Below are 16,809 nucleotides of genomic sequence, written 5' to 3' on the forward strand. Positions count from 1 at the left end.
AATTCAAATCCAACAGGCTTCTTTGGCCCATTAAAAGAAAGACTATTCTGTTGCGCAATATAACTCTTAAATATTCTCACTTAAATATTCTCTCTCTGTGTTTTTTGTTTTGTTTTGTTTTTGTATTTTTGGGCCACACCTGGCTTTGCTCAGGGGGTCACTATTGGCTCTGTACTCAGATATCACTCCTGGCAGGCTCAGGGGACCATATGGGATGCCTCAGATTGAACCCGGGTCCATCCTGGGTCAGCAGCGTACAAGGCAAATACCCTACTGCTGTGCTATCACTCCAGCCCCTTGTCTCTGGTTTTTGAGTAATCTCCAGGCACTCAGGAGTTGTTCCTAGCTCTAGACTCAGCTTTGGCAGTGCTCGAATTATTTGGATGTGACTATATGTGACTGTATGACTATATGTGATACCATAGATTCAAAATAGGTTCTGTAAGCTACAAGGCAAGCACTTTAACTCCTATTATTTCTTCAAATTGGATATCCTTGCCAGAATATTGCATGAGACTGTACAGTGTTTAAGTTTCTTTGAATTGTTTTTTACAGTACTTCAGAAGTGTATCCTTTCCAAAGGGTCTTATGAATCTTATAAAAATCAGCTAAGTAACCTTGGGTAACTTAGTAATTCAGCATTACTGCTCTTTACCCCTCTAGGGAAGTGCTCAATGCATTTTGTGTATCAGAAACCCACTTCCACTTACTGAGTCAATCAGCGTGTAGGGGCTCTCCAGGTCACTATCATAGGAGGTGTACTGGGGCAGCTCTAACCTCACTGTGTAGTTCACACCTTTCTCGAAGCATACAGGGCGAGGAAGAACCACATACCTGCATTGAAAATGGAGAAAAACATTAACAATCATCACCATGACATCGAATCTGAGTTATCCATCAATCAAAGCTCATTCTAGAAGAACCACATTGAAGTGAGATGTTCTCTGGATGCAGAGTTAGGGTTTGGATATTACACAGTTCCCAAAAGGAAAAGGGAATCCCAATATCCCCTATCCAGTAAGGATAGGGGAAACTGTTCCAGTTATATCAGTCCACAGTAAATAATCCACACAGATATGAGGGTAAAGGGAGGCAAGAAACTAGTACTCAAGCAGTTCACCAACAAGCCAGCTACTCCAATCCAGGAGCCCACAAGCCTGCAGGAACAAATGCTCTCCTCTCAGTAACCTGTCTCCCACTTATTCAGATTCAAACTGCACCCTCCCACCCCCCACCCCCCAGGATAAGGGGAAAAGCAAGCACTGAGAACAGGTACAAAAGAAAACAATTACAAAAACCTCTACAAACCTAACACCACATCAGTCCATTGTTGTCAGGTTCTGTTTCAAAAATGGCTACTCTACCACTCACAGTACAAAATGAATGGGAAAAACATTAATCAGCATTTGAGTTGTATTGCGCTGCAAACTGCAGTCAGACTGACCTAGAGCCAGGTGAGAGAGACACCACCTGGTTGTCATCATCAGGAACAGTATTACCACATCGACTGCTGGTTGGGATCTTTCCAGGTCTCTGCACTGTGATGACAGCTTTTTCCCAATAGTCAGGAAGCTAGAACAAGAAACAATCAATGGACCACTACTGATCTGTTGTAGATCAAGGGTAAATGAAAAATGCTTCTGCTTCCTTTACATTCCTCCTTCTTCACCATTTTCTCTGTCCCAGTTCCTGCTCTGATTTCTTTCCACTAGGACCCAAAAACAGTGGCCTAATTGGTTTCCTGCCTCTCCCTGTCAGTTCAATTTAAAACACAACTCATATAGTGACAACCCATTATTCCAATCCTGTACTAGCTTTCTGTTCAGTCTAAGCTCCTCTCTGACTACTGTGCTTAACATCATTATTCATATCCCTTACATCTGATGTTTTAGCAGATGGCAATGCTTAGGGTTTACTCTTAGATCTGTGCACAGAGACTCCTATGTGGAATGACTCTCCAAATACTGATCTTCTCGGTTCACACTCTGCCTTCCATTGTGTCAAGATTCCATCTACTCTTCAACCTTTGGCTTCTTACGCAGGTACGTTCTAACAAGAGATTGCAAATTTTTGCAAGATTGAATTTGAGAAGAATATACATTTGTATATTCAATGCTGACATAACCTATTCTATTCATTTATTTTAATGTAACCTATTCTATTAGAATATCCTATTCTACTATAACCTCAAATTCTACAAATCTGTAATACCAATAAGAAGGAAGATTTTCTATTGATATTTCCCAACCCCAGTACCCCACACACTGATATGTTTCCTTACCTGTGGTTCATAGCGAATCAGAATCTCATACTCCATGGAATAAGGTATGTTGTCAATGAAAAACTCCAAGTAGGCTCCTTCAGGCACTCGAACAAAACCTGCCCCAGTCCAGGAAGGAATCCTGTCCTGGATATATTGCCGCTCCACTACACTGACACCCTGAGGACATGAAGACAGCAGGAAGATTTGACATGGAATAGAATTCAACTATAGACAAAAACTATAGTTGAAAGAAAGTTCAAGTTTCCCCAAAGGCAACAAAATAAGATGGCTCTATGGCAACAGAATTGCTCAACAGGCCTGCCATACAGTCACAGGAATGACTTGTTACATAAGAATAAAAAACTGAAGCAATATTCAGAGTACTGACAATCTGGAATACTAAGTCAACAACAGCTTTGGAGCAGAGAAACAATGGAAAGGAAAAAAAGATAAAACTTCAAACACCATAAATCTTATTAATTAGTGAATGTCTCACAGTTTCTTTGTGAATTATAGATTGATTATAGATTGATAGATTTTGTTTTTTGCAGGGCTAAGAATTAAGCTCAGGGCTTATGAAAGGATGGCACTCAACCACTGAACCACATTTCCAGCTCACTTATCCCTAAATAAGATGGTTCTCACAAAAACATAAAACAAACTGATACTCACTTTTACCACATCTGTGTGTTGGGGAGAATGGGGGTGAATTGGTGGAGTCGAACTCATGCCCAAACACATATTTAAGCACATGCTTTATGGCTAGGCTACATTTCCTGTTCTTAAATCCTTACTCTGTACTCAAAGATAGGTTATAAAATGTCTTTTCTGTTTCTTTTGTTAAATGTAAAATGTTACCTTTATTAATTTAAGGTGTAAAGCAGGTTGTTTTGAACACCTTTACATGCTATATAAGACTGCTTCAAACAATATTTAACACAGAACACACTATAATATTATCCAGTCAGGCACCACTTAACAAGGCTTCAACCACAAGTAGTCTCTGTAGTCTCTACCATACAACCAAGATGGAAAGTAAGTCCTACTGTCTATAGGTCTATGTACTATCATTCTCTGGTGGCTAATCTTCACAAGAAAATTGCCTAAGAACTCATTTTACAGCATATCTCTATTGTTAAGTGGTGCATGGCTATATGATTGAATATATTTATTATACTATGCATTTTATGACTATAGCTTATTTGCTTTTCATGAGAAAAAAAACTGCTTCAAGTATTTACAAAAATCTGTCTAGAGACTTGGGACATTGGTGATGGGAATGTTGCACTGGTGATGGGTGGTGTTCTTTACATGACTGAAACCCAAACACAATCACGTATGTAATCAAGGTGTTTAAATAAAAAATAAATAAATACAAATATATTTAAAAAAAAATCTGTCTATACCAGTGGTCGGCAAGCCGTGGCTCGCGAGCCACATGCGGCTCTTCTGTGTCGGCCACTCCAGGAGTCAGGACTCTGCTCCTAGCCTCTGTCAGTGCGCGCCCTGTGTGCAGCTCTCCAAGAGTGTAAGATGATACCCAATATCAACCCTAAACCCCAATGTCATCCTTTCTTAAACCTCTTCCTTTGATATGTAAAAGCCCACTAAATATGTACTTTTGTCTCTCTCTCTCTCTCTTGACCTGAAGACTCCTGGTATTGGGAATTGGTTTTAATAAAGAAAGAGGTTTTGGGCTCGAGGCAGAGAGTACAAGGTAAAAGGCCGTGGACTCCATAATCATCCTTTCCTGGCTAGCTTGATTTATTATTTCTTTCCTGCTACCCTGCTTCTTCAGACCAGGTTGGGTGGGGTTTAGAAATACAGTGTCTAGGGCCCGGAGAAATAGCATAGTGGCGTTTGCCTTGCAAGCAGCCGATTCAGAACCAAAGGTGGTTGGTTTGAATCCTGGTGTCCCATATGGTCCCCCGTGCCTGCCAGGAGCTATTTCTGAGCAGACAGGCAAGAGTGACCCCTGAGCACTGCTGGGTGTGGCCCCCCCAAAACAAAACAAAACAAAAAAAACAAAACAAAACAAAAAAAAAAAGAAATACAGTGTCTGGAGTGATCTTAAAACACATATTTTATTTTGCACAAGAGTGGGCATCTTCCATGAAGGGATTCTCAACCCAGAGTTTTCTTTTCCATGGATTCTCATGTTCAGAGTACTCATGATTAAAGTTGTGAGCTAATGCCCTTAAATGCTGTTTTTCATATTGATTATGACTTTCTGCATAATATAAGTGCCAATCAGAAATTTTTTGCAAGAGTGGAAATATCTCCTTCTCAGACACAGCTATCCCAGGATCAGATTCTTTTTTGAACACAGTGATCTTATATCTCACTGTAAAAACTACTTGTGAAACTCCCCTGCAGAGAAATATTAAATTCATAGAGAAAATGAACAATGTCTGCCAAATACACAAGCTTAGCTACCCATTCCTTGTCCAACTGGGGCTGTACAAAGTCAGAGTTCTGCTCTCACAGGAACTGCACTACTTCTTCCCTCTTGCCAACAAGATGAGAGAGTACCCTTCTCCTTAACAGCCACTTCACTTCCTCATGGAGAAGATGCTAGTAGTGGGCATCCATATTCTCACCCAGGTGGTGAATAGCCTGAATTTGATCACAATTGTGAATTTCACAAATTATCTTTACTGTGTCATCTGTCACAGAGTTTAGTTCACCAGGGAGTTTTTTTGAATCCAGCCTATCATACAATGAGTGGATACAATGTACAGGTGTGCAACTTCTGTTTCTTGTGACTACACAAAAACACTGAGCCATGCACAGTGCATCATCTGTACATACATCAACACATTAAATTATTATTCTGAGTGAAATGAGTCAGAAGGAGAGGTGTAGACACAGAATAATATTTGTGGCATATAAGAATAATAAATGGCAATATGGTAATAATATCTAGAGAAAATAGGGATGAGGGACAGGAGGACTAGTCCATGATAGGAAGCTTGCCATAAAAATTGGTGAGTTCAGTTAGAATAGAGAAAGGTACATTATGACATTGATAGTTGGAACTTATCACTCTAGACAAGAACTGGATGCTGTAAATGGATAAGTGACATGCATGGTACCCTTTAATTAACAATATTGCAAACCACGTTGTCATAAAGGAAATTTTGCAAACCTCAGTGTCATAAAGGAAAAGAGAGATAGAGAATAAAAAAGCAAAATGCTTGCCCCTGACATAAGCAGAGGAGCGTGAAGGGAAAGGAAACAAGGGACAGTGGTGGTGGGGAAAGTGCACTGGTGAAGGGTGGTGTACATTCTATAATTGAAATGCAAGTATGAATAATTTTGTAACAAATATGCTTAAATAAAAAAATTTTTAAAAATTTAAAATTTCAAAAAGTTTTAAATTCTATCAGAATTCCTTTATGATATGATATGTCATATGCCTTTAACAAAGTGCCATTTTTGTTTTTGTGTGTAATTTAGTTTGGTTTCTTGCAGCACACACTAAAGTGTCAATAGATTTTTTTTTTCACAGAAACAGCAAAGCGACTTTGACCTTTGCTAAAAAAATCTCTGGATGCCACTGTAATGTAATTAAATATTTCTCACTTTAAAATCCACATTGGCAACTTTGAAATGCAATTGCTGGGTTTAGAAATAAAACAAAGAACTCTGGAGCTCGAAATTTGAATGTCCTTGTGCTAATTTAGAAAGATTGGAGAAACACAAATGTGAACTTAGTTCACAGCACAAGTGGTCTGCTTTGAAAGACCTGGAGAAGGAAGATATGTTGATATTTAACACCTAAAATAGTATTTCTGACGCATATAATCAACTAAACAAGCTAGTGTTTGCTGTTCTTTCCTTACTCAGGTCTACATATTTATGCGAACAATCATTTTCAAGCATGAATCTTATCAAGAGTAAATTGAGAAATCGTCTCATAGATGAGAACCTAGAATCGTGCTTAAAATTAAAAACAACAACATACAAACCTGACTTATTCAAACTATCCAAGGAAATGCAAGGCCAATGTTCACATTAGTGTTTGTGACTTTGTCAGTCATTGTCAGGATGTAATTTTCTCTACATTGTAAGGCAAATTTTACGGAATTTAACATTATCGATAAATAATATTGTTCTAAAGTTTTTGTTTTGTTAGTTGTGTTATTTGTATCCTCCCGACCTATGTGGATACTTGCATGCAGAATATTCTCAATAAAAACTTATTGAAACTAAAAACAGTGTACCATCCTATGTATTTTTGATTTTAAAAATGTGGCTCTCGGGGACAGAGAGATAGCATGGAGGTGGGGCATTTGTCTTTCATGCAGAAGGCGGTGGTTTGAATCCCAGCATCCCATATGGTCCCCTGTGCCTGCCAGGGGTGATTTCTGAACATAGAGCCAGGAGTAACCCCTGAGTGCTGCCAGGTGTGACCCAAAAACAAACAAACAAAAAAATGTGGCTCTCAAAATACATTTTAATTGTGGTTTTGGCGAGATTTGGCTCAGTTGTAAAAAAAAGGTTGCCCACCACTGGTCTATACCTTTCCTCCTCCCAAAAGGCTTTGTCAATCTGCCAAGAACTCCTCTACTTACAGGTCCAAAGATGCCTTCTTCAGCTTCATAGATGTAGTGGTCCAAGTTTATAAAATAATAACCAGATTCCACTTCATTGCACTGACGCCCAATCATGTGGGGTCGGCAGGAGCACTGGCCAGTTTCTGCAGAGCAGCTGCAAGGGGAGCAAAGAAGGTTAGCTGTGCACTATGATACAGGAACCTCTGCCTACAGCTCTTGTATTATGCATGGAGCACTTTAGGGAGGAATTTTTCATGTAGGAATTTCTTAATTCCTCTGGAAGTAAGTGCAGAGAAACATTGCCTACATATTCATTCCAGACTCTAAAACTAAAATCACTACCTGGCCTGGTCTTTTGGTTTTCTCTCCATGAATCTCTCTTTAGTCAGGCTCCATCTTGACCCTGTTGATGCTTTTATAGTAGCTTTCTTGGTCATTCTTGCTCTGATATCTTCTATCATTTTACTTATTTCTGATTACAATCCTTTTCCTGGAGTTCAGTGCCAAATATCTAACTCTTTGCAAGACAGGTTAAGTGGCACCCCAAACCCACAGATCCCAGAAGGTTGACTCAATCCTTCCCAGCAATCTGGAGACTACGTCATAACTTCTCACTAAGTCAACTAAGTTGACTTGTTAGAGAACTTGTTCTCTAGCACTGAGTCAGTCTTTTTCTCAAGAACCTCCCTAGTAGTACTCAAAAGGCCCATAGACAACTCTGGAAATCCCTTGCTGCAGCTTTGTTAGCTTGACAGTTTGATGCTCAGGACAATGATGGAGAGCTGTCATGTGCTCCCGGGGGCTATCAGGATAATCAATACCTGCTGGTATGTGGTGGGGTGACCATAAAGGAGCAAACTGAGCATCACACAGTCTAACATGAATTCTACATCTCCCAGACCTCCACAGTGCCAACTGTACCTGAACTTTGCAACTCAAAATGTCACTCGATTAACAGCTGCCCAAATAACCTTTCTAAGATGTTAGAACTATATCATTTCCTGACTCAGTGGTCTTGAGGAAGTGTCCCAGGCCTTTCTTAGTCTCAATCTTCCCTGTTATTGCAGCCTCCTGCTCTTCTCCCCTCACTCATTGGATGAGTTACTGACAATTTCTCAAGGAACCAGGAATCCACTTCTTCAGTGGATTCTCTATCAGCTTATGTCAGTCCTATAGCCTGAAGTATCCTCCCTTCCCTCATTAGTCATCTAGCAAAGATCCATCTCTTCTTTCAACAGATAATTTGTAATGACTCCTGCTTTCCCCAATCCCTGTTCTGCAGGATAAACTGTCATCTCCTTCATGCTACCTTCCTGCAGAGAGATGTTCTACAATGCCATGCAGTTGGTGTTCAGTAAGGCCGAGGCACTGCACCTTTTAATCCTACTAAATTTTCACAGTCCAGCTCAACTGCATCCTGTTCACTCAGTCTTCTTCGTTTCCTTCCCTTCACCATCCTCCAGGGCACAAAGTTGCAATTCTTCCTCATCTGTATTCAGAGATTTCTCACTTTTCTTATAATGGGAACTGTGCCTCATTCTCTGTGGTCATACCCAGAGATCTGACCTAGCATCCCTCACACAGAGTGAGCACACCTGAACATTGCTTGAATAAATAAATATGTAAGGACAGACATCCAAAATAAAAAGAACTGAAAAGAAATAGGTTTAATGTAAATAAGGAAACTTTTTCCATTTGTCATGATGAATAATAGCCACTAGATACAGTGCAATATCTTCATTTTGTTTTTAGCCTATTTCTCTCTTTTTTACTTAGTACCATAATTTTGTAGACAAGGTAAAATAGAAGCACATGCATGCATGCATGCATCATTTAAGTCAAAACATAGTTTGGAATTGCTCCCTTAAGTTCAACCTAAACATTTTTTTCCTTTATCATAAAGTCCCCTTTAAACAAAAATACCTAAAGCAAGTTACTCATAGGGAGACCTAATACTCAGAGGTTTATGTACCAAATAGCCCTATCATGGTCTAGTTGAATTCTTCTTTGTGTGTGTGTACAAGTTTCTATCCTACAGAAGTATGCGTTCTTTATTTCCTTTGGCAATTCAGAGAAAGAAAGCTTGTTCCAATTAGAATTTCACCCACTTTGGGCCCAGACCACCACCAAAAGCCATTTTCAGATTTTTTTTTTTGAAATTTTTTTTTGAAATTTTTCAGAAATTTCAGGCATTAGGCATTACATCACATAAACAAAGGATAAGCCTTTCCTCCCCAGCAGATGTTTACCAAGGGAATAAATGTCTCAAACCACTGGAGAAGAAAACAACCATTGGTCAACAGATAAAGGCAAGGACAGAGATAGTGCTGGACTTCAGAAGCTGCATTTTACCTGCGGTGGAATTCTACAGATTAAACCATTCCTAAAAACCGAAATATGAGGAAGGAATTCCCTTACCATTATCCCAGGCGATCACAGACCTCTTTGTATCCACAGACTTGAACAGCTATCACTGATTAGCATGGCACCAACTCCACACCCACTCCCTAGTGATCTTCGTGTTAATAAGTATGATAGTGCTGTTATTGCTGGGGTTTCTGCTCCTCTCAGATTCCAGCCAGCACACCTACAGCTCTTAACTCTTACTTGGCTACACTAAAGGTATATATCCAGAGATCAAAGGACATATGCCTGGAATTCAAGCTGTCACCTCAAATTCATCTTGTCTTAAACTGTGTGTTTTATCATATCCATTTAAAAGCAAATTTTAAGTTCTTTACAGGTTGTGAGGTAGAACCATCCCTTTCTTTTATCCTTGGCACTCAAAAGTCCCACTTCATGCTCTTTCCCAAATATGCAGTTTCCTTTCCATGTCACTGTCATCCTTCTAGTCTATTCCTCTGTCATCCCAAGTGCTGCCTCATGACACCTCTTTCCCAAAAATATTTTTTCCAGTGTTTCTCTCCTCTGTCCAGTCCACTGTGATTATTTTGGCCTAACTGGTCCTCTCACAGCACAGTTCTCATAATTTTTCTCAAAAACCCACCATTTTTTTCTTCCCCCATGCTGTGATGCCTGTGTTTTCCAGCAGCCTCTATAACCCAACCATTTAGAGCGTCTGCTTTTTTTTCTAATGCCAGCCCTTTGCAGATGAGCCACACTCCTCATTCTCTTCCACAAATATTTACTGAACAAATATTGGCCCTAGGAACTTAGCTTCCTAATGTCAACACTCTCACGTTTTAGTTAGTCCATTGTCAACTTCCCTCTGAATTAACCCTACTGTTTTGCTAAGACCACTCTTCCTGGCTAAGTGGCATAAAGAAAAAGTGGGAGATAAGAACAATAGCACAGCAGTTGGGGCGTTTGCCTTGCATATAGCTGGCCCAGGTTCAATCTCCGGCATCCCATATGGTTTCCCTAAGTTGACCAGGAGTGATTTCTGAGGGCAGAGCCAGGAATAACCCAGAACGCTGCCGGGCATGACCCAAAAACAAACAAACGAACAAACAAAAGTGGGAGTTCTAAAGAACTTAAATGGTAGAAAAAAACTTGACCCATGTAATTAATCAAAATGCAGTGCTATAAGCAAAGAATTACGGTCACGAAAGAAGAGGCTGAGGTCATCAAAGAGAGGGTGATAGTGCTAAAGGTGGCAGAAGATTTTTGACTCCAGAATGACAAGAGCAAAAAGGGAGTAATGGAGGAATGTAAGCAGAAATGGTCAAAACTAGATCTTGACCTTACCATACTCATTCCCATTTCTGAACTTTCACACATCTTTTCTCTTCCAGCTAGACTTGTAGGGCCATTTGTCAGAGCTTTCAAATCTCACTCAGCTTCCAAAATCAAGATGAAGTCCCGCTACTCCAGTGTCATAAAAGATTTATTACATGTCATTATTCTTTCCTATATTCCATGGAAAGATTGTGATAGAAATGCTACTCTTTACAAGCTTATATATTGCCCCCACAAATGTGTTTCTTCCATCAGCCTCCCTACAGCTAGATATAGACTCCATTCATTGAATCAGTCAAGTTGAAAAATTTCACAAGATAAAATAAATGAGGCAGGTCATTGGGAGAATAATGGGCCTTAAGAACACCCACATGATCCTTTCTAGAATGTGTTATGTGTCAAGAGCCTCAGCAATATGATTAAGGACATTGATGGGAAGTTTACCCTGAATTATAGACATGTTAAAACTTATTCAAAGAAGTTTTTAAATGTGGATAAAGACAGAATAGCATGTTATGTCAGAGATATGATATGAGAAGGATTTCACCCACTTTTGCTGGCTTTATAGGTGAAAGGAGAGGGCCAGAAAAACCTGACACCAAACTCAGCCCCCATGAACATGGCCAGAAATGAAATCTGAGCACAGAGCCAGGAATAAGTTCTGAGCATTGCCAAGTGTGACCCCAAACTGTCCATCCTCCCCAAAAATAAAGATGGAAGAATGAGGCCATAATCAAGGAATGTGGGAAGCTTCTAGTAGCTGGGAATAGGCTTTAACTGACAGTCAGCATAAAAACTATAACCACATCCAACACTAAAAGCAACCTGTACTCTACACAGGACTCTAATGAACAGGAATTGGGTTCTCCCTTAAGCACTTTAGATAGAAAGGCAGCTTTAATTACATTTTAATTTCAGTCTAGTGAAATGTGTTTGATTTAAGGCAGTGCATAATGTTGTGTTAGATCACTTAATTCCTGTAACTGGTGGGAGGATTGAGCTATACACTGTGGTGCTCAGAGCTTACTCTGACTCTGTGCTCAGGGGTCACTCCTAGAAGACCTTGAGGATGATACAGGAAATGGATGCATTCAAGGCAAGTGCCTCAACCTCTGTACTATCTGTTTGGCCCTGGTTCTGGCCCTGGTGCATATTTTTTTTCTTCCTTTTTTTTTCCCTTTTTTTTTTCTATCTTTTTTTTTCTTTTTCTAAGCCTACAGCACCCGGTATTCCCAGGCGGTCTCCCATCCAAGTACTAACCAGGCCTGACCCTGCTTAGCTTCCAAGATCAGATGAGATCGGGTGCGTTCAGGGTGGTATGGCTGTAGACTGGTGCATATTTTTAATGACATCACAGAATACGATGATAGAAATTACTTTTCTTAATGGGTAGTGCTGGTCAAGATGATTATGATGATGATCATTGCCATCACCATTAGTGTCGAACCACATCTTGCTGTACCAGGGCTTACTCCTGGTTCTGCATTCAAGGATTACTATGACAGGGCTTGATGGGGTCATATGTGGTGCTAGGGACTGAACCTGGGTTAGCTGCATGCCAGACAAGCACCTCACCTGCTGTACTATCTCTCTGGCTCCAACAAGATTATATTTCAAAAACTTATTTTTCACAAATATATATTAACAACTTGTTTTAGAATTATATTGGAAGAGATATTCTATTTCACTTATATTGTGAAGAACAGGGAAATACTGTCTACTCAAAGATATAAATAAACCATTATTCCCAAGAACCACAACTTTAGGATTTTTTTTGGTGTTTTTTTCTTCGGCCACACCTGTTTGATGCTCAGGGGTTACTCCTGGCTAAGCGCTCAGAAATTGCCCCTGGCTTGGGGGGACCATATGGGATGCCAGGGGATCGAACCACGGTACTTCCTTGGCTAGGGCTTGCAAGGCAGACACCTTACCTCTAGCGCCACCTCACCGGCCCCGAGAACCACAACTTTAATGCTAACATATTCTTCATTATTCTGATTATAAATAAAAGCTGGCTTCACCCTAGTTAGCAGTCAGCTCTATTAAATTGATCCAGGTAGTCTCCCACTCATCAACAAAACAGGATACTTTCTTAAAAGGTTAGAATTAGAGTTGTGTTGTAGAATCTTTTGCTATTCAGCAACTATAGTAATTAACAAAGGTTATTCAAAATCATTCAAAGAATGGATGAAAAGATCTATTCACTTTCCTTTGGTTTTAAAGTATAAGAACTTTTAGCTCCTCACTTATTTGAACACTTAACAAAATTAATTGTACTGGGTACAAAGGAAGATACAAAAACAAAAGTATCTTAAAAATGCTTTTAAATACAAAGAGCCATCATACAAAGCAAAATAAAATAAAAGAGAAAAGTAAAGTGTTGCTGAAATATAAAAGGGAGGTGAGTAGGGACCGCATCCAGGAAAGCAGAAGTCTCCAAAACAGTATGGGGGAGGGTTCATGCCAGATATCGAAGTCCAGAATTTAACTGTTGAATTATGAAGGGTTCTGAAGGGTTGTAAAAATGTTTATATATTTCAATGTTTTAAAACTTTTGCAAGTATCATTCACCCAGTCACTTATTGCCACTTAACTTTGTTTATTCATTAAACTGGGCAAAATTTTCTTAACCTGGCTTGAGTTACATTATTAAAATAAAAGCAATTCAAGTCTTTACACACACACACACACACACACACACACACACACACACACACACACACACACATCCAAAAATTCTTCATTATTAGCTATCAATGTAAGTTCACATGAATTTAATGTGTGATATAAATTTCTATGCTTTCATTGTTTTATGAAAACCCATTTGCCTCATTCTATAAATTTATATATTTTAAAACTCTTTTTAACTACAATTAATTTTTGCACTTAATTGTATTCCTGGTCAAAGTAAGGGATGTCTCAGATCACATTTCGAGACTACAGGTCCTATCTATCTAATGCCTATTTATTTATTTTATACATATAAACCTCTCAAATTTTTTACTTAGCCAATATTTCTTCAATATCTTCAATGTGTCTAAGGCAAAGCAATGGAATGCTATCGGGCAGATGGCATTTATGGTGTTTGTCACAAATCATTCAGCAAGTACCTCTAGAGCAGCTACGGCCTGCGGGCCACATGTAGCCCGCAGGGGAGTCTGATCCAGCCTGTCAGCAGTGAGCGCTATTTGGTTGCCAAAATATCTGCCAGCATATACACTGAGTGTCACAGTTTCTTAGGGATGACGTCAACCGCCTCTGCCCATGGCATGTTGTGTGCTGGGAGGGTGGGCGTGAGGGCGGTGTTGAGAGGGACACTGATGCGCCCTTGCGCCTGGTGCTTGGTTCGCGTGTTGCTGATGATGTCACTGGAGGGCGCCGGACAGCGCGTGGCGAGGAGTACCACATGTGGGTGACTATATGATGTAAAAAGGTGCCTGCTCCACCCCCAGGCAACGTGGTGTCTGTGTGCTGTGCCTGCCTGTCAGTGAGGTTTTCCTCCACTCCCTCCACTGCCAAAGGTCAGTCAAAAGTGCCATAGAAATTCATTTTTGCCAGATGGGGGGTTCTGCCTGATTGGGCTGTGGGTGACTCATATGAAAATTTCCCTTTGGGGGTTCAGTGCTAAAATCAAAGTTAGGGGGTGGGCGGTGGTTGGGAGGTTAGGGGTTCAGTGGTGAATTGCCCATGTGGAAAATTAGGGGTTTGATGCTGAAGCATTTTAAAGGGGTTACATTGAAAATTTTATATGCATTTTGCAATTCCTTTTCAGTGTTCACATGCTGATTCCGAACATATCAATTTGGGCATTATATAGGGAGATATAACTGAACTATCAGGGACTGAGCTGGTCTGCAAGCCTGCAAGGGGTAAGTGTTCAGATCAGGGACTAATGGGGGTTCATACACTGTGTGTATATATATATATATACACACATATTTGTATTTCACTAATATCAGTTTGAAATCCCTAGGAAACAATGATGTCAAGAAAAAGAAAAATCGACGGCGAGTGTAGGATATTCAAAGAACAGTGGATTTACGATTACTTCTGTATGCGATACAAAGAAAAAGCTGTGTTCTGATATGCCAGAATATAGTTGCTGTGTTCAAAGAATACAATTTGCGATGCCACTATCAAACTCAACATAAAGATAAATATGATTGGTTGGAGAAGTGAGAAAAGATAAAATATTACAACTGAAACATACACTGACAACTCAGCAAAATACTTTTGTGAAGCAGAAGCAGTTAAATACTTCCTCACTGCGAGCAAGTTTTCAAGTTGCCAAGCTAATAGCGCACAATGGCAAACCATTTGTGGAGGGAGAATTTGTTAAAGAATGCCTTATTTCTGTTGCCAAAGAGATGTGTCCAGAGAAGGCCGATTTATTTAGTACAGTGAGCCTTTCAGGAGTTACAATGACACGAAGGATTGGAGAAATGGGAGAAAATTTGCTGCACCATTTGCAAAACTCTGCAAAAAACTTTGCTATTTTTCCTTGGCACTCGACGAAAGCAATGATGTTCATGATTCTGCCCAACTTCTCATTTATATGCGTGGGACAAATGAGTATTTTGAAGTCACAGAAGAACTTGCTGCACTGCAAAGTATCAAAGGTACAACCACAGGAGTGGATATATTTGAAAAGGTTTGCCAAACTGTGAATGGTTTGGAGCTGGACTGGGTTAAACTAGTCAGTGTAACAACTGAGGGTGCTCCTAGCATGGTGGGGTCTAAGAGAGGAGTAATTGCTCACATTACACAAGAGATGGACAAACATAACCATCCTCATCCAATTGCCATACACTGCCTCATCCACCAACAAGCGCTGTGTTGTAAATCACTGAAGTGGGACTCTGTTATGAAAATTGTGGTATCTTGTGTTAATTACATTAGAACTCATGCACTAAACCACAATTTCAGGAATTTCTATCTGAGGTAAATGTTGCCCATGAAGATGTTCTATACCACACAGAAGTCCATTGGCTGAGTAGAGGGAGAGTTTTGAAATGTTTCTATGACTTACTTCTGCAGATTACAGCTTTTCTACTTTCAAAAAACCAAGAAGTACCAGAGCTCAATGATGCAGAATGGAAATGACACCTTGCCTTTCTGACAGATATAACAGAGCTACTCAACAGTTTCAATCTGCAACTCTAAGGCAAGGGGAAGCTCATCTGTGATATGGCATCGCATGTGAAAGCATTTGAAGTAAAATTAGGCCTTCTCATCAAACAAGTACAGGAGGAAAACTTCAGTCATCTCCCAACAACTCAAAATCTGTCAGCAGACAAACCATTGGTTGCTTTCCCAAAGGAAACATGTCTGGCTTCACTAGAATTGTTGCAAAAGGATTTTCAATTTAGATTCAAAGAGCTTCATCTCCATGAACAGGACATACAGCTTTTTCGTAACCCATTTTCTGTTGAGACTGAAAATGTCCTTATAATTTACCAAATGGAACTGGCTGAACTGCAGAATTGTGACTCTCTGAAAGACACATTTAAGTCAAGTAACCTTTTGAATTTCTATGCATCTCTCCCCTCTGAGACATATCCAAATATCAGGAACCATGCACTCAAAATGGTAACCATCTTTGGTAGCACTTATGCCTGTGAACAGACTTTTTCAAGAATGAAACATCTGAAATCTCCAACCAGATCAAGATTAACTGATGCCCACTTGCATCACTTGTTACGGCTGGCAGTGACAAATATGGAACCGGACATTGACCATCTCATTAGCCAAAAGCAGGCCCACAGTTCCCATTAAAATACTGGTGCATGATCTGTTTATTTATAAGTGGTTTTCATTTTATTTATATAAGATATGTGCAGTGTGAGTAGGAATTAGTAGCTCATATAGTCTGGCCCTCCAGCTCTCTAAGGGACCGTAATCCGGCCTCCACTTTAAAAAGTTTGAAGACCCCTTCTCTAGAGGGTCTGCTATGCATTTAGCATTCTAGTATAATTGTTGCCTCAGTAGCATCAGTGTCTGTCATCCCCATGAGAAAATCTTATGGGGCCAGGGGAAATTTTAAAGGGATCACCTCAAAGCTCTTTACAGGTTCTTTGTTTCCTCTGTCATTGATGTCAAAAGATAAAGAATCCCATCAATCATGCCAAAAAGATCAAAGTACCTGCATTAAAATCTTCACTAAAATGCTTGCTTTACCATTTCTCTTGAGCACATTCTCATTTTCATATATTTTTTGCAGTTGAGACAGAGGGGCAGTAAGCCTGGGGCTATGAGTGGGTGGATTTAGAGGCGGGCAGGATGTGTGAA

The 16,809-nt window shown here is 39.9% G+C and overlaps 1 protein-coding gene and 1 non-coding gene across 2 annotated transcripts in view; both read right to left on the minus strand.

Moving 5' to 3' along the window:
* LAMB1 (laminin subunit beta 1) overlaps positions 1-16,809 on the minus strand; it is a 92,645-nt gene that overhangs the window by 41,424 nt on the left and 34,412 nt on the right. The window contains exons 13-16 of the mRNA XM_049783834.1: positions 6,841-6,976; positions 2,282-2,440; positions 1,445-1,572; positions 711-834 (exon numbers count right to left, since the gene is read on the minus strand). Of these exons, the coding sequence (XP_049639791.1) occupies positions 711-834; positions 1,445-1,572; positions 2,282-2,440; positions 6,841-6,976 (547 nt within the window). The remainder of the gene's footprint in view (positions 1-710; positions 835-1,444; positions 1,573-2,281; positions 2,441-6,840; positions 6,977-16,809) is intronic.
* LOC126024868 (5S ribosomal RNA) lies at positions 11,733-11,851 on the minus strand. The gene has a single exon (XR_007500969.1). It is a non-coding gene; the product is annotated as a 5S ribosomal RNA (ribosomal RNA).

The sequence above is a fragment of the Suncus etruscus genome, chromosome 1, assembly GCF_024139225.1.
Source record: "Suncus etruscus isolate mSunEtr1 chromosome 1, mSunEtr1.pri.cur, whole genome shotgun sequence".
In the NCBI taxonomy this organism is placed as follows: domain Eukaryota; kingdom Metazoa; phylum Chordata; class Mammalia; order Eulipotyphla; family Soricidae; genus Suncus; species Suncus etruscus.